Raw genomic sequence first — 22,792 nt, forward strand, 5'->3', positions numbered from 1 at the left:
CCTGCGCCAATTAACCTGCAGTAATACAGGTGTGTTTGGGCTGTGGGAGGAGAGGGGAGCACCCAGAGGAAACTCACCTGGCACAGAGAGGACAAAGGTCCTGTGAAGCTTCACACCCAGAACCTTCTTGCTGTGAGGCCAGTGCTAACAAGAATACAAGATACAGAGTGAAACTTGTTAGAATGCATTAAATGGTTTTCATTTAACTTAAGTAAACAGTAAAACCTCAAAATGAGTAAAAATTAATATTTTACCTATTTTCTGTCTGTATTTGCACACAGACTTCATGTCTTGAAGAAACAGTGCAAATATGTAACCCTTCTTTAGTTTACCTTCAAGGTATATTAATCTAAATTGTACCTGCAAGGACAGAAATTGAGTTCTAATGTACTTTTTTCCTGAGCAAAAATAACATCATCTGTCTGCACAGACCCCCCCGACAAAAACTCTATCTTTATACAACTGTAGCCAGCACATTAGAAATACTAAGGTCGATGCTCAGTTCTGACAAAGCAAATACCCAAGTGCTCTAAATTCAGTGCCTTTAGGATAAAAAAAATATGAGCTAGACCTTATCACCTGCACTGGTGCCCAATCTCAACAAAGCTGTCACTGAATGGGAGCAAATTCCTGCGGCCAGGTTCAGAAATCAGGTGAAAAACATTCACATGGTGGTGGAGAGGGTTATACATTAATACCTGTGGTTTTAGAATTGGAGGTTAAACAGTCACATATAGCTGTAATGTTTACGTGTCCTCATACTTTTGCCTGTGCAGTGAAGGCAACATTTTAAAGTGTTTAAATTCTAAATTCAAAAGCTATTTATTCCCTCTGTGTGTCAGAATGACTGGTTGCATCCCCTGTAAAATGTATCTTTTCTAAGTACATGGCTCAAGAAAATTCCAGCAACACTTTTAATAACATTCAGCTGCGAGTTTAGTTTTTGATATATCCTCTGCAGTGAAACCCTGGGACTGCATCTTTCATGGACTGTTCTCACGCAAGTCGATCTTACAAAGTCCGCAGCGCGTCCAGCCTGTCTCAAATCAACACTGTGAGTCTTGTGTCTGCTGGCAGACTCAGCTTTGTGTGTGTTTGCAGTATGATTGTGTATAAATCACTTGGGGGAATAGGTTGACATTTAGAAATAGTCTGCTATTTTGTTTCGTGTGTCCGCACTGTGCTTGTTAGCTTTATTGAAATTAGCAAACAAGCTTTATAGTCATTTGGTGTGAATGCAAACAATGTTGACAAGCCACTTAGTGAGTGCAGCACGGAGGGAGTGAGTCTGCAGAAGGCAGATAACAGACAAAAATTCAAACATGCCTTCAGAAATTAATATTGAGTGCTTAAACATCTTGCTGTACTTTGTGAAGGCTCCAATTCTGGCTGAACACACAAAAAAGGACATGCTGTGCATAAAATACACACTCCTTGGGGTTAGTTGTGTTTAGCACATGCATATGAAACAAACCTCTTTATTCAGAAATACAGTCTGTTTACTTGGTGTAACATTTCTAAGGAGGTTTGCAGGTACATACCACAGAGACTATCCCTGTGACACGGTTCTAGGCAGCACCTTTCCACAGACAGACTCCAACACCAGTTCAGCCACAACACAACACCAACAACTGACACACTAAGTGGACCTTTGCTTAAAGTACCAAGATTCTAACACTCTGACTGTATCTTCAAGTTTAGATTTCCACATATTGCTTCATGCTTACAGTCTGTGTCAGGCACACTTGAGAATGACATCAGCAGTCAAAGGCGGTATTTTAATGGGACCCCCGTAGCTCCTGTGTGGCTTGTGTGAGACTAAAAATTCTTTTTGAGAGATCATGATGGGAGTTGGTGGCACACATGCTGGAATCAAAACTTTTTTCTTTTTTTTTTTTTTAATCATATTTTCACAGGCTTGTATTTCACAGCAGTGTGAAGAGCAGCTGCAGGTGATCCAAATTTACAATGTGCTGTGACTGAGTATGCATAAAATTTACAATAAGTTGAAATAGGCACCTAAAAGTAGTGCAAGATACAAGGTAGTATTGCACAATTAATGCCACAGAAACTGGTAATCAAACAAAGCTGACCAAACTGAATAAAATAAGGAAAACAGAACTGTTGCATGTAGTGTTTTTTATAGCAATAGCCATTTTATTTTTTAAAATCATTTATAACATTTTTCTTACCAATGCAGTTGTTGAAAAATGAGGAGTGTGGCATTTTTGAAAGCCATTTTAGCATTTCACACCTCCACCATCCGACTGGCCTCCCCGAAAACTAAATTCCACCTTTCTAGAAGGAAGAATAAATCAGTGGTGAATAATATCTGACTGAAGATACTCAGATGTGTGAGGGGAAAAAAAAAGCTATTTATCACAGCTGAAACCAGAAAAGTCATTTATCTAAACAGCAATGATACCTGCATTATCACATTGTAGATTTAAGGTCACATGATTGATTTAATTGATGTTATTGTTACTCAAAGTCACAAAAGCTGCAGCCACAGTGTGCTGAAATCCAAGCTCGAGAAGAAAACTTCTTTTGAAATTATTGTGTTTACTGTAACTACGGTGATTCATGTTATGCAAACAGTCGCAGTCAATGCTTCACTGTTTCTCTGAGCCGGTGTATCAGTGTGTTATGAGCTTTATCTATAATTGGAAAATTTTACAAAAAAAAAAAAAATCCCCCCAAAAAACCTGCAGCAAATGGTCTGTTCAGGATGATGGTTTCCACAAAATCAAACTAACCGTGCATTAAGGACAGATTATCGATGAGTCGCTGAGAATCGTGAATGCTGATGTGGGCGTGCATGCATATGGGATTTGTTCCTCCCTTATACTGTATTAGTGTACCTCCAAACAAGCAGCCGTGCAGCATCTCTGCCAGTCTGGATGAGGAAAATGGTAAAATGTTGATGTATCTGAGTTTAATTTGATGTTCTTTTGTGCATGTGGTGTATATTGTACACACAGCTTTTCACTTTGGTTTCAGCTGCTCCCTTTGTAGCTTTTGTCGTGTGCGTATCGAAAACTTACAAGTTAGTTTAAGTGTTATTTAAGCAAAACTAATTAGCATATCAAAATTGATGATGTTTAATGTGCCATATGAGTATGTTTTTCTTTATCTTACATGTGTTTCTGTCTTTTTACCCACGTTCAGATGTCTCTGTGTGCTTGGGTTTTTCTTGATTATCTATAAATGTCATCGACCTGCCGGGAACTGCAAAACTGCCAGGAAAATTTGCCTTTATGGCAAAATCTGGCAAATTTACATGTTGAATTTAAGTGCTCGTGTTAATTAATATGCATTGTCCCATTTAAATAAACCTAAATGTATAACCCCATAAATCCAGATGCCACACTGATATTTTTTAATAGTTTGAATAAATAATAATAAATTCAAGTACATGCTACCTGTCACTTCCTTTGTGTTGATATGTGATGTTTTGGTAACAATGAATATATTTTTTTTGCATGTGACTAAATTTCACCCAGACAAATCATCTGTGTTCCCAAAGTGGATAATCTAACAGGTCTTCCTGATACAGAGCGAGCGTTCTTGTTCCTCTGAGCCAGAGTCGATGTTTGAGCGACTTCGAGCAATTCTGTGAGAAGTCACACAGCTCGAGGATCTCCCGGTTGCCAGTTTGCCCCCATTAGACTTCTTACCAAATACAGTCCAGCCTGAGCTGCAGCTGCAGGCTGCTGTAGCTCAGGCGGCAGTGACAGTTCTCTAAAACACATAAAAATTGTAAAGAGTAGAATTTTGTATAATAATTATCAAGATCGGACTGTTTCTTTGGCTGCAGGTTTTGAACCAGCAACCTTTGCTTATTCTTATTAAAAAAGATACAAAATGGCTACAAACAATGAGTCCGGTATAATATGAAGCACCAGGAGGGTCAGGACCGTCAGTATTGATGGTTCTTATAGTTTTCATAGTTGTTATTGTTAAAAATCAGCTTGTGTGCCCTCATGCAAAAGAAAGAAATATGCAATGATTTATGAATGCAATAAATTATTAACATTCTACACCAGAATGTTTTAATTAATACTAAATAATTAGCAAAAATGAGACATTTCTTCTTTTTAACCATTCTGTTAATCACATGCATTTTTAAAGACAGTGTTCATTATATGAGACGATTGCTGTGCACATGCACAAAACAGCAGAGCTGCGTGTTCATGCAGCCAGAATGTGACCAAACACACGACGGCCCATTTTTTTTTTTTTTGTCATTTCCAGCAGTCAAAACAAAAAGTTTCTGCATCAGAAGCGTCACTTCTGGCCCTCGATCTAGCCAAACTTTGGCCAGATTGATCTCGGTCCCACAAACGACCAAGATATCTCGTCGGAGGCAAGAGGTGCCCATTATCTCGTGACCTGTGCATGACTGCACTCGTGAACAGACACATGTCTGTCTGCACTGTAAAGTGTAAACAAAAGAGTACACGAGAATAACACCAGCGCAGACCTTTCATAGGCTATAAGCAGATGTCACCACATCCATAAGGGCATGCTGCAGAACTGGATGTGTGGGGGGTTTTGGCAGTGGGAGCGATGAGCAAGAGGAAAAGCAGGAGGACCCCCTGCCAGGCCTCCTCATGCATTATCAGCTCAAAGCTCCCCAGCAGGCATCAACCACCACAAACTAGGGTGTCGAGCTTTCATACTGCCGGGGGCAGGTTCGTTTTTTTAATATGAGGCAACTTTCAACTCTTCCGATTTCTCTGCTCAGCTCAAAACTCTTCTGACACATCTACAAAGAAAATGAATGCAACACACACACACACACACACGAGGGTATAATATAGGTTTTCACCATTTAATTAAAATTGATTGTCAAGAGAATAATACTCAAAATTGTGCTTGGTGTGATTAACTGAAGTGATGCAATTGAATTTCATATATATATACAGTATATATTCATATATATATAACTATATACACACACAATTGTATATCACATATATGTACAAATGAAAAATACAATATTGCAGTATGAGTACACAAGTGAAGCAGCTGTAACTTTGGTGAGATATTTTCACACCGAGGCTTCTCGCCTTGAATTCAGACATTTGTGATGACGTTACCGAAACAATGAGCCACCTCACATCATGTCTGATGTTTGTTACAACTAGAAGCTGCCGTATTATTGCCTTCAAACACATGTCATGTGACTCAGGGATGGATCGCAGTGTGTATTTGTACATGCCAGGTGATTACAGTGAATGCATGGACTCGTGCCCCAGCCAGCTCAGCGACATCAAGTTCCATGTGATGCTTACAGTTTACTGAACCTGAAATATGCAGTGTTGATTTTGACACCAAGCACCTTTGGAGAGATGTAGAGCGTAAAAATCTACATTACAGTAGAATACTGCCACCTTGTGGAGGAACATGACCACATTTTTTTTTTTTAATTACTGTGATAAAGTGCTGCTCTTTCCCTGATTCCACCTCAACAGCTACACAAATGACAGTGACAATGAGCAAATTTCTTAATTTCAAATCATTCGGTGGCGTGAATGTCATGAAAAGAAAAACTGGAATTTTGTCGATGTTGTGAGAGTGCTGAAAAAAAAAATATTTGTGTAATATGCAGCCTCCACCAGGAATTCAAAGCAAAACTGAGTGAGTGATACTTTAATCACATCAGCCTTAAGGCACATTAAATACGTCTTACCGCTGAAAGCTCTAATTATTCCTGCTGCTCTCGCTCTCTTATGCACAAACATACCCCAGCCAAAAAGTCACATTTTTTTTGGTGTGCGCAGTCATGTTGCCCATGACGGATGCACGTTTTCAAAATAAAAGCTTCGTCTCTAAACAGGTACTGATGATAGCCATAAACTATGTGATTCAACAGAAAAGTTGACAGATGTGCAAGAAAACAATAAAAAGTTCATGAAGCCAAAAGTCGATTTAAAAATAAAAATGTACAAATCCTCCTATTAATGACCATCCTTAAAAACCCACCTAAACTTTTAACAGTCAGCATTAAAATCAGCTGTTCACTCAGTGGCAGTATACCATCATCATCTTCACATTAAGAGCTACAACTCAAACCGGTTCAACGTGAGCTCTGTCACGCTCAGAAGGGCGAAAGCGCACCGGAGTCCTGGTTCGGTTTCCCAGCTGGTACTTCGTACTTGAAGACCACGCTAAAGAGTTTCCCCCCCAATCGGTCGGCCAGCCACGAGTTTTTGATGACAGCCATCTTGAGGCTCTCACAGCTGAGCATGGCGTAGTAGTTGGTGTGGATTGCTCGACCCATTCCCTCAATGATGACCAGGTCGGTCTTTCGCTCCCGCACAACGTTCGCCAAGACTTTGTCCAGGCGGCTGGAAAACAATAAAGACGTAGAATCAAACACTTCGTAATCCGACTGATGTGTAGTTAGGAGAGGAGTTTGCATCAGAAGAACTGCCTTAAAATTTAAAGTCTAGAGTTTTGGCTCATCGGCATCCACCATTGTAACAATGTATATGCATGACAGAAAATCACTTTCACATCTGATTCTGAGAAGCAGATTAGGTTACCCTTGTCCTTATCACTTCACAGGATTTTTTTTTGCATGCATGCATGTTTTGGAAAAACACACTTTTGGATTACACTTGAGTGCAAGTGTGATGTGTATCCATTTTGACAGACATCCACTGAAGCCCACGTGAGTTTTAACCTCCCTATGTGTGCATTCTCAGAGCAAGAGGAGCTCTTTGTCATTTAAAGAAGAAAAAATAAAGTTAAATACAAACTAAAACAACAAACCTCAGATCCAAACATGGGGAACTGGAACCGCTCTGCACCAACAGCAACCTGTCCTCCCTCAGGCCAGCCCTACAAAGCATCAACAAACACACCACAATTACTCAGGTCTCTGCAACTATTTATCACACTATGGTTCACGATCAAAAAAAAAAAAAAAACTGTTTCATTGTACTGATGTCATACATGTGTGAAAGAAATGACAAGTAAAGCTTAATTAGAATTTAACTTGTGCTTGTATGTCAATAATGAAACTTTATGCCCTGATCAATTTGCCTCGTCAAGATCAAACCACATTTAAAATCACTCATATACACTCACTCAATTACAGGATCCATAGCAGCGATTCTCTCTGTCAATATCAGCAGTTCACCGTTCGTCACGTCGTTCAAAGCTGGACCAGAGTTGCTGGCCAATACCACCTAAGCCATAGAAGAGTTGTACAGTTTAATTTTTGACCAAATACAGTATTCCACAATTATTTTAATTCCTTACCTCTGTTCCTCGAGAGAGAAGCTCTCTCACAAAAGGCATCACACCTAGAATGATGTCGACTCCACTATTATCTACGAAAAACAGGGCACACTTATGAGGAGGACCCTGCAAGAGAAAACCAGGATGGATGGTATTCAAACATTAATCATCAAGAAAACAAAACATACCGTCAAGTAAGCAAAACACTACTAATGACCACCCAGAAGATTTAATTTCTTTGTGGTTCATCAAAATATGGTTATTCCTGATAGTAACAGTTTTGAATATGAGGTTTCTGCGGTAGGGTAAAGACCGTTTAATGTCTCAGTTTGTGTTTTCTTATGCACCTCCTCCGGTTCACGGCTGCAGAACACGTGTGAAAAAAGCCACAAACACACAGTATTTAACATAGTTGGATCCAGAGGGAAACAAAGTCTGCGTGCTGAGAGAATACTCCAAACTACCAAACAGAGTATTCCCAGAGGTGAAAATGTGTCAGACTGTATCCTGCTGTGTGCTGCATGCAAAACAGTACAACTCTGAACAAAGGTCCAGACCTGATTCTACAAACACTGTCCTGAGTTCACCTGTGAAAACAGCCCATGTGTGTGTGTGTGTGTGTGTGTGTGTGTGTGTGTGTGTGTGTGTGTGTGTGTGTGTGTGTGTGTGTGTGTGTGTGTACTTATTGTATTATTTAGTGCAACAGAGAGAGTCTGACCTTTAGTCTTTCGAGCCACTGGTCATAGGAGTCAACAAGCCACGGCCGCTCTGAGAAGCAAATAAAAAACACAAGTACAGAAGTCAGTTTGACCACCAAGAGGCTTAGAAGCAGGTCTGAATCCTGACAGTGTATCATCAGCAGACGTTAGAAGGTGTGCTAGCACTGAAAGAGACGTGCAGCTAACAGGAAATGTCTGAGGTGAATTTTCCTTTCGGCCACCTCACACATGCCAAACAGAACAGAGAGCTTTCTCTTTCAAATATCCAGCTGCACAACAGTGTTTACTTGTACACAAAAGTATATTTTCATGCTTCAAGTTTCATGTGTTTCTATTTTATGCATGTGATGCTTTTCTTCTCTCTCCTCAAATAACAAGGAAATTGTTCCGAGGGGACCTCCAATCAAAGGAACCAAAGGTGTACCCATGGCACGCTGTCGCATCACTTGAGATTGAAACTGTGGAACTAAAGAGTTTTCATTTGGCTCCCAGGTCTTCTTAGAGAGATGTAAGTGAAGGGAAGCAAAGAGACATGTTAGTATTATAAAAATAAGCTCAAATGTTCTGTTAATGTGACTGTTGCTGAAATAGAGTTGACCCTCACATTGCACAGATGGACCTCTCACACTCCTTATGCCCTGCTAACATGCAGTCTACAATACACGTGCTGTGTAGTTGTAATTGCATTAAAGTAAAGTACTTGAATACCTTCCAACTGTCGTTTAGCTTCCTCAAACCCAAACTCAGGGTCAGATTCCAGGACGCTGCATATGACAAAACAAAACACACAACAGTGAGACCAGTATGAACAAAAGGCAGTTTACAAAGCAAAAACAAAACTTTCAAAACTTTGAGACCGGACTAAAAATATTTTGTGTCTCTAAAAGCTTCTGCAGCCTGACCTGCACATAAAAATGTGCTATCAGTCCTTCAGGAACAAACGGCTAACAATATGATCCGGCCCGAAAAAGCCAGGATAACAGAAATTAAACACATTTCTAGAAAAGTTTTAGGGATCAATTGTTGTTAAGTAGACTTCAGATATGTCCATCATTATTTTATTATTTTAATATAAAATCCCTCTGGACCAAAATTTACAGACCAAAGCAGCGAAAGCCTCGGCAAGCAGCGCTACAACAACATGAAAGAACACAACATGCAGCCGCGGTCTCTTCTACTATCCAAGTCAACGGGAGCGTGCGATCCATCAACCCGGCTGTTCAGACAGATGGAAAAAAAGCCTTCAGCTCCACTCACTCTGACACGGCCTTGGCTCCCCAGTCGAAGACATTTCCAGCCAGGACGCCCCTGACTAAGGCAAACTGTCTCTCCTCCCAGCTCAACTCCTCCAGGGACTTCACCGCCTTTTGATAGTACTTGAGAGCGACGTCATTCTCCCTCTGTTTGATCTGAAACACAACAGAAACATGATACGAGTTCATACTGGACCCTTGTAGGGGGTAACTTCAGCAGGTGGACATGATGAGCATCAGACTTTAAAAAAGAAACAAAAAACATTAACATTAACCGCTGAAGGCACACTCAGCTGTAAAACATGAGAAAAGAGCATAAAAGGAAAACAGATTCGATAGATTTCACTCAGACCTTAGAGTAGGGATCAGGAAAGTTGAACTCGTCTAAACAGTGTTCCCTCGTGTCTAACAGACTTCTGACAGTGAGGGATCCATAAGCACTAGGTGAGAAGAGAAGCACTCTACATTAGCCAAGAGAAACATAGAAACAACCGGGCTGGGATGATAAATGCAAAGCTTTTTTTTTTTTTTTACTTTTTTTTATGCTCTGAACTAAATTCTTGTAAAGATAAACAGTCAATTTAGGAATATCTGGAATTTGGAAGTATTTCATGTTTAACTTTCTACAGAGGTACACACCCAGTGTTGTGAAACGACTGGAGTTTTTTTTTCTGCTAAATTAACACAACTAATTCACACTTACTGAATGCAGCCCAGTCCTAAAATCCGAAACAGTAAACAGGATCGACATCAAGATTTTGCAGGTATAAAGAGATAAAACTAATGCAGAAGATGAAGAAAAGAGTTGAGTTTTAGTTTGGACTAAAAGTAACGTCTGAGTAAACTAGATGCAGTAGCAGTCCTTACAATGGCTGGTGGCGAAGGGTCTGAAGCTTGTGTCGGTATTTCTGACGGAACTTCTCAGCACGCAGGGCCGCCTCTGGCATGTCGGGTTGGCTTGCTACAGCTCTCTTAACCACCTGCTCAAGGAAATAAGAACAGTGATAGACAACATCATCTTGCATGATGTGGCACAGTGGATGAGAACCGATGCTGTGTCTAGGGTCCTTCACTACGTCCCAACAGAAAGACTGGCATATTCGAATTATTTTAAGTCAATTCTATGAACACAGAGCAGTCTGCTAGCCATTTTTCCCCACTGCTCAACTGTACAGGAGTGCAAGCATGACAATAGAGGAACAATGTTGTCAGTGCAGTCAGGTGGAACTGTGAATTAGAGTGACAGATAGCATCATAAACACTGCTTTGGTTCTCACTGTGTGTTTCTTTACTGAAAATCATTAGCAGCTCTTTCGTGATGCTGCATGTGTGGTTAATCTGGGGAGAAAATGCTGTCTGACATGTCTCTCAGTTATGAGAAGACAATATTTTATTATTCTGTAGCTGACCAATCTTACCATCTTAACAGGCACAAAGATCTCAAGGTCTAATGCCCCCCCTTTTATGAGTAATTTTACAGACATTTTCCACATGGTGCAAATTCATTTTACACTCAGCTATTCTGCCATCCTACCCCATCTAGGGCCTCTTCAAAGCAGTACAACCAGTATTCACGGGCCAGAGCATCCTCAGTGAGGTCCACAGTGTCAGGGATGTAAGAGGAAGGGTCTTGTAGCAGAGGCAGATTCACCAGCTGCCTTTCCAGACGGTCCATCTCCAACATGTCAAACTACACAACAAAGAGACAGAAACGATTCGTGCTGTCAAGCCTCATCCATAAACTCCGACAGCTCGATGCTTCTTCCAGCTCTTTAAAATGTCCGAGCCTACTCCCGCTACCCCTCTTACACACTGTCATTCCAGGATGCATTTCACAGTATTTCCCCTTTTCTGTGGCACTCATGTCAGTATTTTTTCTTTAGTGAATCAACAAAAAAAGATTAGCGTGAGATGTAGTGAAGAAGAAAGGTTAAAGCAGAATTTAACTCTAAAAGCCAGCGGAAGCCGAGAGATTCATTAAATGAACACAAAATCAATAGTCCATTAGAGGAGGTCCTTTTAAAGAACTTAGTACAGCTACTGAAAGTTTCTTGAGTGGCGAGAAAAAGCAAAGAAGAGCCAGTCTGCAGTAATAAAAACAAGTCAATCTAAGCTGGGCAGGGGGGCATTTCAGTGATCGTGGGTCGGAGGGGGTCGCCGAGCTGCTAATGCTAGAGGCCGACAGTTCTTGATGGTCCACAGTGACCTAGATGCTAAAAGCATCACAACAAAGAATCACAAAGCAAAGCGCACACTCGCAACACTTCACATACTTCAAAACCATCAAAGAACGCACCGTTTTCTATTGTCGAAAATTCATCTCATGTGAACACAAATGACTGCCCGACACGACTAAAGAATTAAGCCACACAATGAGCCGAACAGAAGCATCAAACCAGGAAGCAAGCAAAGCAGGCAGAGGTACTTACGGGAAACTGAAGGTGAGAATTAGACAGACAGAGGAATGTGTGGAGAGCAAATGAAGAACAAACAAAAAAAAAATTAGACTGCAAAGATGAACGCAATGGATGTTTTTGTGTCACTATGTATTCAAGCGAGGACATTAATGATGACATCTCCATCAAAAAGCCATCAAAAATAAAAACATTAAATGATGCACTTAAATCTTAATAATTAGATGGAAGATGATATGCAGGGGAAAAAAATGAATCAACCATCAGCAAATGAGGGCTAATGTGCCACGGTGTGCTACACGGCCCAGCTTCTAGTCTCCCCCGTAGACTCACCGTTCCACTACGAGCACGTTGCATAGGATTCATGTCAGGAGAAACGCTCATCAGACCTGAGCTACCCGCATAATTCTCACCCCAACTGTACTGGTTTGGATCTACAGGAGATAAAATGTAATTGTTAATACATTGTTATAATGATGGTTCAAAATTTGAATTACAAAACATTTTATAACGATTAAAGTTAATATTTAAACATGTCTATAGCAAAGTAATCCAGCATACGAGGGTGGACTAAAAAGTTCATAGGCTAAGAAGGAGTAATTAAATTGGGCATGCCTTAAAAATCAACCTTTACTGATGCTAATGGTATGTTTTCTTTCCAGATAAACCCACGTTGGATACAGAATTGAAGACTTGGAAAAGTAGTACTAGAGACATTTTGTGAAAATGGATCAAATTTGGCACCGTGGTGTTATCAAATATCTGCAGAAAAAAGGGGTTAGCCCCCAAGGACATTCATGCTGGCATGGTTGCTACATTAGGGGAAGATGCTCCAGCTTTATCAACTGTGCAAAAGTGGGCAGCTGAATTCAAGAGGAGTAGAGAGTGCCTTGAAGATGACCCAAGGTCCAGACGTCCTGCCACAGCCACCGCCCAAGAAAACATTGACTGTGCTCACCACATGGTGATGGATGACAGACATTTAACTGTTAATCAGATAGCTAATGCTGTGAGCATCTCCCGTGAACAAGTTGAGAACATTCTGCATAACAATCTTGGAGTGTCAAAGGTTTCTGCTCCGTGAGTGCCACGAATTTTGATGCCCGATCAAAAGCCCACCAGGCTGGTCGTGTCACAGGCAAACTTGACACATTTTGAAATAAATCCAGCCGGTTTTATTGAACATTTTCTCACCCAAGATGAATGCTGGGTTCACCACTTTGAGCCAGAGACCAAACGGCTGTCCATGCAGTGGAAACACCCGTCTTCTCCCCACCAAAGAAGGCCAAGGTGGTGTCATCAGCAGGAAAAGTGATGGTCTCCGTCTTCTGGTATGCCAAGGGCATTGTGTGCATTGACTACCTTCAAAAAGGCCAAACTATCAATGCAGAATACTGTGCCAACTTGCCGAGGCAGCTGCGAAAGGCAATCAAGTTAAAAAGGCCTGGAAAACTGATGAAGGGGGTCCTGTTTCACCAGGACAATGCTCCTGCACACAAGTCTGTGGCTGCACCCTCCATATTCTCCTGATTTGGCACCATCTGACTATTTTATTTCCCCAACATGAAGAAACACTTCATGTTCAACAGTATCGGACCGATGATGAGGTCATCTCTGCTGTTGAGGACTTTTTTGAGGGTCAGGATGAGAGCTTCTATAACACTGATGGAAGAAGTGTGTGGACCACAGGGGAGAATGTGTCGACTATGTTGGTCAGCCTATGAACTTTTCAGCCCACCCTCGTATTTAATCATTGCTGTTATCGGTCTTTGTTCTCTGATGATGCATCATTCCTTTATTATACTGTGATGGCAGATTATGAAACGTGTTTTTGTCGAGGACATTTTGCAACTGAATTCCACAGATTTTATTCATATTTAATGCCATAAAACTGTTTCCAAGAATCTTCCTGTGGTGCTACAAGTTTTCAGTCATCTCTTTAATGTGAGTGAAGATTTGCATGAAGGATGTAGTGTTTCCCACAGAATTACACTTGTGGTAGCAAAACAAGGGCTCAACTGTGCTTTTTAAAAATAAAACCATGTACACTTTTTAATTTAATACACGTTCCAGTGGTCCCTGTGGAGGGACTTAAATTTTACCATTTTGGACTGCAACTTTGAAAGGCAGTCCCTGTTCTGCAGTCCTTATGCAGCAACACTAGCTCTTCAAGTGCTGCAGGTTCTGGTTAGAGCGGTCCTCACACTTGCAGTGGATCTCCGTGGCAGAAAAGGGGCTACTTCTTCCACATTCAGTCCCTGATGGTGGAGTTAGTTTGACCACAGGACGCGGACCGTAGAAGGTTAAATAATACAGAGGACTGCCATAACAGCAACCTGACAAACCTGCCTGCAAGAAAACACTACATGGAACAGGCCAGACCTAGGTAGCTGGCAGTAACTAAAATTTCAAGCTAAGAACAAAGGCCCTGCCAAACAATAACTTGATCATGATGTTGTCTCTGTCAGAAATAAATGAATGAATAGACTTGGGTGTTGGCCAACATGCCTAGGCAGAACAACCAAGTATGATCTTTGCGTGGGGAAACACTGAGGTGAAAAAAACCACAATAACAATTAGGTTTGTTTTTTTCTTACTGTCTTCTTCTGCTCCTTTAAGAAAGGCTCCGATGGCTCCCAGATACCCTTCATGTCTCAAAAACAAAGCCTGAACTTCACCCTGAAACAACAAGAGCAGGTAAAAATCTGGGCTGTGGGTTCACAACTACATTGACAAGAAAAAGTAGATCTCGCCTTCTCGTAAAGTGGGGTTTTTTTTTGTGTGTGTGTCAATGGAGAAACTTCTGCTTGCCTTGGTGAAGAAGTTGATGCTATAGGTGATGGTGTGCATGGTAACAGGGTGTCCTCTAATAAAGAAGCCTCCAAAGTACACTCTGGACAGGTTGTGGAGCTTGGCATAAAGACAGGCCAGCTGCCCGATGTCATTGCTGATCATATGAAGCAAACTCTTGGCCATGTCTTCTTTGGAAAACTCTACAATTTAGAGCAGGTTATATGAACATAAAAGTATACTATGTGGTAACAGAGGTAATGGGGTGGCATTGTGACATCATATCCAAATACTTGCTAGTTTTTCAAACTGGAACTATAACTTAGAATACAGATTTATCTACAATAATTGCCCAAGAGCAGCAGTTAGACAGTAACAGCTGCAAATACAACAATGGATGAAAGGCCAACTGTTTGCATCTGCATTGGTAATAAAACTGGAAAATATTAGAGGCTTTTTTTTCCTGGAATTAATTAAACTCTTAAAAAACAAGCCTCCATTTATCAAAATGACAGCGTTTGGCTTTTCTTTCCCTGAAAGTAATGCCTTAAAATGGCTTAGAAGCAACTCCACACCATTTTCTCCTTTACTATGTACGGTGAATATATAATATTTGAGTATGCAATTTAAATCAGGAAACAGAGTCTGAAGAAATACTTCCAGCTGAAAAGGTCCACCCAGGAAACAATGAATCACAACGGTAATGCATTTTATTTATTGTTCCCGACAATATCAACGGCAAATTTCAAAAGACAAAAAGAGCCTATGTAATAACGTGTCACTAACGTTAACTCAAACCTGTTAGTGATCACAAGTTCTGACATGTCAGCCCCACCCTGTAAGATGATGGGACAGGATTGTTGGGTATTAAACTGGCTGTCACCGGTGCACTGCAATTCCAAGAAAAATGCTCGACTGCTCATGTCAATCATCACATGTCTTCGTACAAAACCTCCATATGAATTAGTGAACAAGGTCAAAGCGAACGGGGATCTGTATTCCTGCATTATCAGAAAAACCCAAATACATATATGAGGCTATAATCAATTTATTTTCAAGTCTTTAACCTGCAGCAGCTACATCTGAAGATATTCTCTTGAAATTCTAGCGGTGATGCGACGTGTGATAGTTAAAAAGAAGCAACTATCCAAATGTAATCATCTGAGGTGGACTGGTTCAGTTTGAGTTTAAATGCAAATTCAGATATATTACACTTGAAACTAGGCCATCACTGGAATACATTTCACCCATGAATAATCCAAGCATACTGCAGCTGCTGCCCTGCAGCTGTTGCCATTCAGACCAAGCTGCTTACACTTATGACTTTATGGGCCCACATCAGAAGAACGTCTGACACCAAGAAGATGTTGGGTTTTGTTTTTGTCACAATTAACTTTAATAAATTACAAATACAGGACACAATAAATAACTATGTTGATAGAGTCTTAAGTTACAAAAACGTGCCGTGCAGAAGTCTTGAGTCACCACTCATTTCTTTTTATTTTGCTTACAAGGACCAGACTTTCGAAAGTAGTCTTGAGCTTTAGTTCTTCAGGCTTTCTGAAGGTCTTTCAAAGTTTTTCTTTGGACATTGGCTGCTTTTTGCTCAATTTCAGTCCATTTTCAGAAGAATGTTTTTTTGTTTAAGCCACTTCACACTGTCCTATGAATCACTCAAACACAAAAAAGCACCTAACCCAAGGGATGAATCAGTGTTGTGTCTACACATAACAGACAACTTAACAAAGAACTAACTTTAAATTATCTTTAGGTACTTTGTTACTAAGCAGCCTGTCACAAAAACACATAATTTGTTCCTGCATCTTTTTGTGAATCTATGAAAAATGACAGATTAAATACAATTTGACAGGCATAAAAGTGTATTTTTGCACCAACACGATGATTTGCAAAGAACTATTAGTTGAAAACTTTTTATATTTCAGCAGCTGTGCAGTGTGTCCTTAAAATTTTTGAGGAACTGAAGGACAAAAGTAGTAGTACAGAAATGTAAGACCTAAAAAACAACAAAAAAAAAAACTATCTACAGCAGATGAACAGTATCTGAAAGCCATGTACTTCAGAAAGCAGCAAAGACCTGACATATGACCTGAGAGACGCATCTGGCCTTTCAGTTGATCCATCTATTATCTGTCAAAGCCTCATCAGTCTCAGTGGCAGGGTGGTTATCAAAAAGCCATTCTTAAGGAAGGGAAAAGGGGAGAAAAGTCTGAAGTATGCCAAATTACACAAGAACTGGACTGATAATCAGTGGCAACAGGTCTTATGGTGTGATGAATCCAAATTCAAATCATTGTCTAGTTGTACAGAGGAGGTCAGGAGAGAGGTACCACAGTGAGCGCCTACAGCAATCTGTGAAACACAGTGGAGGCTTTGCATTTCAGCCAGTGGTGTTTGGGATGTTGTTAAAATTTATGGAATCTGCCATGCAACACCAGTATCTGATTAGTTCTTTTTTTCAGCATGCCACATAATGATTCAATCATCAATCAGTCATTGATTGGCCTCCCCAGAGCCCAGACCTCAGCGGTATTGAAGCAGTGTGGGAATAGATAGACAACCAAACAAAAGGCAGCCAAAATCCAAAAATGAGCTTTGCAGTGTCTTTCAATAAGTCTAGAGAACTAATCCTAAAGACTACTCAAAGAAAGTACAACAAGACTTGCCTAAAAGACTTCAGGCTGTGCTGAAAAATAAAGACGGTCATACCAGATACTGACTTTCAAGCTAACAAGCTCTGTTTTGGCCTTATCCTCTGTATTTCCATGTATATTTGTACATGTTTCAATAAAGTGCTACACCTAGCTTCCCATTTTTGTCATTTATTTTCCCATAAATGACAAGTGACTCAAGACTTTTACACAGTACTGTACACTCACAGAACACTACAGGTTAGCTAAATAAAATCAGTCTGTCCGTGACTCACCTTTGTCAGCAGTAGCAGACTTCCCAAAACTACTCGCTATAAGATCTCCAGTCAAGCCCAAATAGCCGTACGATCCTCCGTAGATATCTTTGACAAGCATATCAACACTTGTATGCTGTCCTTTTGAGGCCAACTGCAGTAGCTCATCAAATCTCTAAAGGAGATAAAGAATCAAGTTCAAGGGACAAAATCCAGCACCGAGAAGCCATTCTTAAATACACAATTTAAGCAGCCGCTGATAAAAAAAAAAGTGACTGGTAATAAAACCAGTCCACATAATTTAGGATATTATTACCTTTGTTTTGGTGAGAAGGGCTCCAAGGCCCCAAAATGTCCCTCCACCTATTGAGCTCCCTCCTATTCTCTCAAATTTGTCTTCTGATTCAACCTGGAGAAGGTGAAAAGAATGGGATACCACTTAGTGTGTAAATCACACAAAGAACTTAGTAAATCATATGAAAGCCATCATCTAGATTAGATTAGATAAAGCTTTATTAATCCCTTTAAGAAGATTCCATCAGGGAAATTAAAGAAAGACTTATCTCCCATCAGGGAACTGAACCCCAGTCTCCCACATGACAGGCAGGGACACTAACCACTGTACTAACGAGGAAACTAATGACTCTAACAGCCCTGGCCCACCGAGGCATGGCCTCAACTAGACCCCTGAAGGTGTGCTGTGGTATCTGTACCAAGATGTTAGCAACAGATCCTTTCAGTCCTGTAAACTGTGAGGTGGGGATCGGACTTATTTGTCCAGTACATCCCACAGATGCTCCACTGGATTGTGATCTGGGGAATTTTAAAGCCAAGCTAACGCCTCAAACTCATTGTTGTGCTCCTTAAACTATTCCTTAACCATTTTTGCTTTGTGGGAGGGTGCATTATTCTGCTGAAAGAGGCCACAGCCATCAGGGAATATTGTTTCAATTAAATGCTTGATAGGTGGTACGTGGCAGGACCCAAAGTATCACACTGCCTCCACTGGGTTGCCTTCTTACTATAGTGCATCATAGTACCAGATGTTCCCCAGTTAAGGGACACACACAAACACCCATGTGTGCCATCCATGTGATATAAAAGAAAACATGACTTATCAGACCAGGTCACCTTCTTCCATTGTTCTGTGGTCCAGTTGTGATACTCACATGCCCATTTTTGGGTATGTGGCTGTGGCTCAGGAGGTAGAACAAAGCTAGAGACTTACTAATCAGAAGGTTGGTGGTTCAATCCCTGGCGGCTCCAGTCTGCATGTCAAAGTATTCTTGTGCAAGATTCTGAACCCCAAGTTGTTTACTGGAGTGTAAATGTTAGAGAGAAAGCACTTAGATGTAGAAAAAGTGCTTGTATGAATATGTCTGTGAATGAAGACATGTTGTATCAAGTGTATTAAATGAATACATAATAACCAGTCCATTTCCCACTGTTGGCATAGTGGACAGGGGTCAGCACGGGCCCCCTCACTGGTCTGCAGCTATACAGCATCATATGCACTGTGCAAGCACTGTGTATTCTGACACCTTTCTATCAGAACCAGCGTTAACCTTTTCTACAAATTTGAGCTGCAGTAGCTCATCTGTTGGATGAGCCCTCACGGGCCAGCCTTCACTCCCCATGTGCATCAGTAAGCCTTGGCCTGCCATGACTCTGTCACTGGTTCACCACTGTTCCTTCATTGGACCACTTTTAATAAGACACTGACCACTGCAGACTGGGAACACCCCACAAGAGCTGCAGTTTTGGCGATTTCAGCTCTGACCTAGTTGTCTACCCATCACAATCTGGCCCTTGTCAAACTCGCTCAAATCCTCACGTTTGCCCATTTTTCCTGCTTCTAACACATCAACTTTGAGGACAAAATGTTCCCTAATATATCCCACCCACTAACAAGTGCCATGATGAAGAGATAATCAGTGTTATTCACTTCACCTGCCTGTGATGACAATGTTATGCCTGATCAGTGTATATACAAAGGGATATGGGCCTTAACTCCCTAAAAATCCAGTTTCCGTCAGTTTCTATAATAGTGTTTTTTAAAATAGTGCAAAAAAAATGTGGACGAGAAATAGGGTATTTCTTAAAGCTAAAAAAACTTTAACATTTTTTCTCCTAATCATCCAGCACAGAGACACTCCCCCTTGAACAACACATAAAACCTTAACTTTTACCTTAACTATGGACACCCCAGAGCCGATGTTTACCAGCAGATAAGGGAAGATGTCTGGATTAGTCGTCTGAAAGCGGAACTCTGAGTCAGCATGCTTGGCGTACACGAATGCCTCATGTGGTATGTTCCTCAGTACAAAATTACAGCCCTTGATGAGGCAGGTCATCTCATCCTCTTTGTCCACTCTGCCACAATAAAAGACAAGAACGAGTGATTAGCTTGAGTTATTTTCAAATAAGTATGAAATAAAGCAAAGCAGAAGGTTAAACAGTAAAACATCATCACCAGCTAAAACAAGAAATTTTCTTCTTCAATATGATTACAGATTTACACTCTTCTAGACAGCTGCACAGGCAGGTTATAATTACAAACACCAGCTAATGCAAAATAGTTGTTTTATGGTAAAAAAAACTAGCGTAACATTAAACTGTGAAAACTGAAACTGTATCTTGCTCTCAATCACATCACAATTATGATGTTGCAGACGCATGTTTCAGTTGGCCAAAATAAAAAGATGGCTGCAAAAGTTGACAAGCCAACAAACAGTAGTTATTTTTCCAGAGGAGTCTTTATAAGGTCTCCCAAAGGTCTCTCCTAAAAAAAAAAAAATACAATTTGTCTTGCAATTTCCTGTTTCACAGGAAGAGGACAGGATATTGCTTTGTGCACTGGTTACAGCAAGAACAGTGGACTATTGTTCACTCAAGCTTGGTCATCCAAAACATGCCAGAAACGTACTTCCCTTTGTTTCTGTTAGTACCTGCAGGCTGCGACAAAAGCTGAATGATACAGCACAGCTAGAGACTTTTTTGGTGATAGTTAAAAGTGATTTGTATATACTGACTTAAGTCCCAGTTTCCTCTCGATTAGCTCTTTGAACTTGTGTGCCCCTCCACCTGTGGCTTTGATAACTTTGGTTTCAGTGTTAACCAGATGGTCTTTGATGAAATCCAAGCACGTCTCAATGTAAGCATTTTCAAACTTGATAAAGTGCAGGCGTGCTGTGACCTCTTCCTGCATTGATATTTCATACAGCTTGTCACTGGCAGCCTCCTAGGAAACAGACACACATAACAGAAATGTCTGAGTACTTCAGTCCGTCCAGATGTTGGCCTCTGCTACAAGCCCAGGCAAAAATTATGGAATTGCTACACTTGTTGGATATTCACTCAGCTTTTCTTGAACTCTGTAGCAAATCAGATACGACTCAGAATACTTTAGTTTAGTAGCTGAACAATATGGCTTCAGGAAACAAATAAAATGAAATTATTATATAGGGTATATGTATCATATATAGGGTTGCATATATGGTAAAGGACCAGGGGAGATAGTAATCATAATGATGAAGTAATTTCAGGATGATAATGGATGATGTCACAGAGGAACGAGTGTTAAAGTTTCTCTTCAACTCAATTTCACAGTCAGCAAAAAGCCTGGATGCCAATCTGATTGACTATTAAAGTAGAAATATATATATATATATATATATATATATATATATATATATATATAAATATAAAAGCTGATCTACCAGCTGATATTTGAGAGTTGGAAGTAGCTCGATGGAGAATATAGTGGAGGAATGGTGATGCTGATGATATGATGACAGGTCAACATATTTTTATCCCTTTACTTGATCTGTTTTTTTTTTTTTTTGTTTGTTTGTTTGGTTTTTTTTGGTGAAATTACAAAAAGCTGAATGAACACCCTCCAAGTGCGCATTTATTTATTTGTTCCAGGGGTTGCACTTTAAAGCATACACAGCGTATTTCTGTATTTTCATCCGTACCTTTGTAGTGTGGTCAAAAGATCGCACCTTGGCCACTTTGTGTTGGACAGTTGAATAGTAGGCAAGCTTTGTCAGGGAGCCACCTGTTAAAGCAAAAAAGCATTGGTAATGTCCGGCAAGAAAACCGCAGGGAAACGAAAGCTAATCAAGTGAAAAACTGCGTTAATATCAAAACTTAAAACGAGCAGTGCCGCGTCAACGTCTGATATTAGCTTAAAAGCGATAATAAACTCTTATAACCAAGTAGCTAACAGCTAACGCCAAGGCTGTTGCACTTGTGAGAGTTGGCCAGGTTGTGTTAGGCACACATCCGCTTAGTGAGATAAAACGATAATCCTGAAAGCTCATCAGACTTCCATCTTTAGAATAAACTTACTAGCAGTCAAACAAATTAACATTAGATGCGAATTTAAGCCGCTACCATTAGCTTTGTCTTCTTTCACCTAAAGTCTTGTGTTGTCAGAGTATTAAGGCTGCGGCAGAGCTGGTCTACAAACACGAAGATTAGCTCAGTGTGTGCAAAAGTGGCTGCGAAATAAAAGAAAGCTTTAATATTTCCAAGTACCTATGTCTATGGCGAAGCGCTTTGCGTTTTCCAAATTGCGGAATATTTCGTCGGGAGGAAGAGTAATGCTTTTATCCATGGTGTGACTTGTGTTGCTGTCAACTCGACCACATTCCGCCATGGTCGGTAATTATGTGACGCTGTGTGCGTGCTGTACGTGCGTGCCCTCCGGCGTCCAATCAGCATCCACGCACAGTGTAGAGCGTGAGCGTCATCTTGTAAACAAGCTCTCCGGACCCGTGCGAGCGTGATCAGGTAGTAACGACTTAAAAAAAAAAAAGAATTCAAAAGTAATGGTTATTTGCATATCCAAAACAACAACAAACAAACAAAACTAAATACATAAATGATTTAAGAAGTTGTGGATGGACAGCTGTGGTCAAAAGTTTACATCCACTCATCATGGGCATGAATGTCATGGTCATCTTGGGCTTTGAATGATTTCTTTTAAATGTTCTTCATCCAGGGTGGAATGATTGTACAGCATATATCTTTAATTATTTTAAAACACAACTTGGAATTTATTTAGGATTTTCTCTAAATCCACACAAGGTCAAAAGTACACACACAGGCTCAAATATACATACACTAATATAAATCGTTTAATTAGTGGCGCCTGGAAGGTCTCTTGGAGCCATTTTTGAACAAATGTAGATTCCAAGAGTTCAAACACGTATTCAGATGTGCCACCACTGCTTTGTGGAGATCTGGAAGAAGACACAAACTGTCACCCTCAGATGAGAGGAAATTGGTTAGGATGTTCAGGAGTTTAACAACCTTAAGTTTAATAAATGCAAAACAGATGAAAATGATCTAATGGTCAGTTTTATATTACAAGCCATCATAAGTATGAAGTAATGCAGCAATAGTTATGTGTCTCTCAACAGCAGCTACAGGATG

The 22,792-nt window shown here is 40.4% G+C and overlaps 1 protein-coding gene across 2 annotated transcripts; it reads right to left on the reverse strand.

Moving 5' to 3' along the window:
• Positions 1–4,853: 4,853 nt before the first annotated feature.
• On the reverse strand, positions 4,854–22,029 carry pank4 (pantothenate kinase 4 (inactive)). 2 transcript variants are annotated; one of them, XM_030729643.1, is made up of 20 exons: positions 21,893–22,029; positions 21,328–21,410; positions 20,383–20,591; positions 19,540–19,723; positions 17,667–17,759; positions 17,372–17,525; positions 14,449–14,630; positions 14,235–14,316; positions 11,971–12,071; positions 11,653–11,658; positions 10,758–10,913; positions 10,091–10,203; positions 9,576–9,663; positions 9,228–9,379; positions 8,679–8,734; positions 7,970–8,019; positions 7,273–7,377; positions 7,099–7,199; positions 6,781–6,849; positions 4,854–6,353 (listed from the first exon to the last, which is right to left on the reverse strand). In XM_030729643.1, exons 1-20 carry the CDS (start codon positions 22,011–22,013, stop codon positions 6,104–6,106), a joined length of 2,355 nt encoding a protein of 784 aa, XP_030585503.1. In that variant the 5' UTR covers positions 22,014–22,029; the 3' UTR covers positions 4,854–6,103. The 2 variants fall into 2 exon arrangements, with proteins under 2 accessions (XP_030585503.1, XP_030585505.1); XM_030729645.1 differs by lacking the exon at positions 11,653–11,658.
• Positions 22,030–22,792: the final 763 nt, after the last annotated feature.

Source organism: Archocentrus centrarchus, chromosome 5 (assembly GCF_007364275.1).
Source record: "Archocentrus centrarchus isolate MPI-CPG fArcCen1 chromosome 5, fArcCen1, whole genome shotgun sequence".
Classification (NCBI taxonomy): domain Eukaryota; kingdom Metazoa; phylum Chordata; class Actinopteri; order Cichliformes; family Cichlidae; genus Archocentrus; species Archocentrus centrarchus.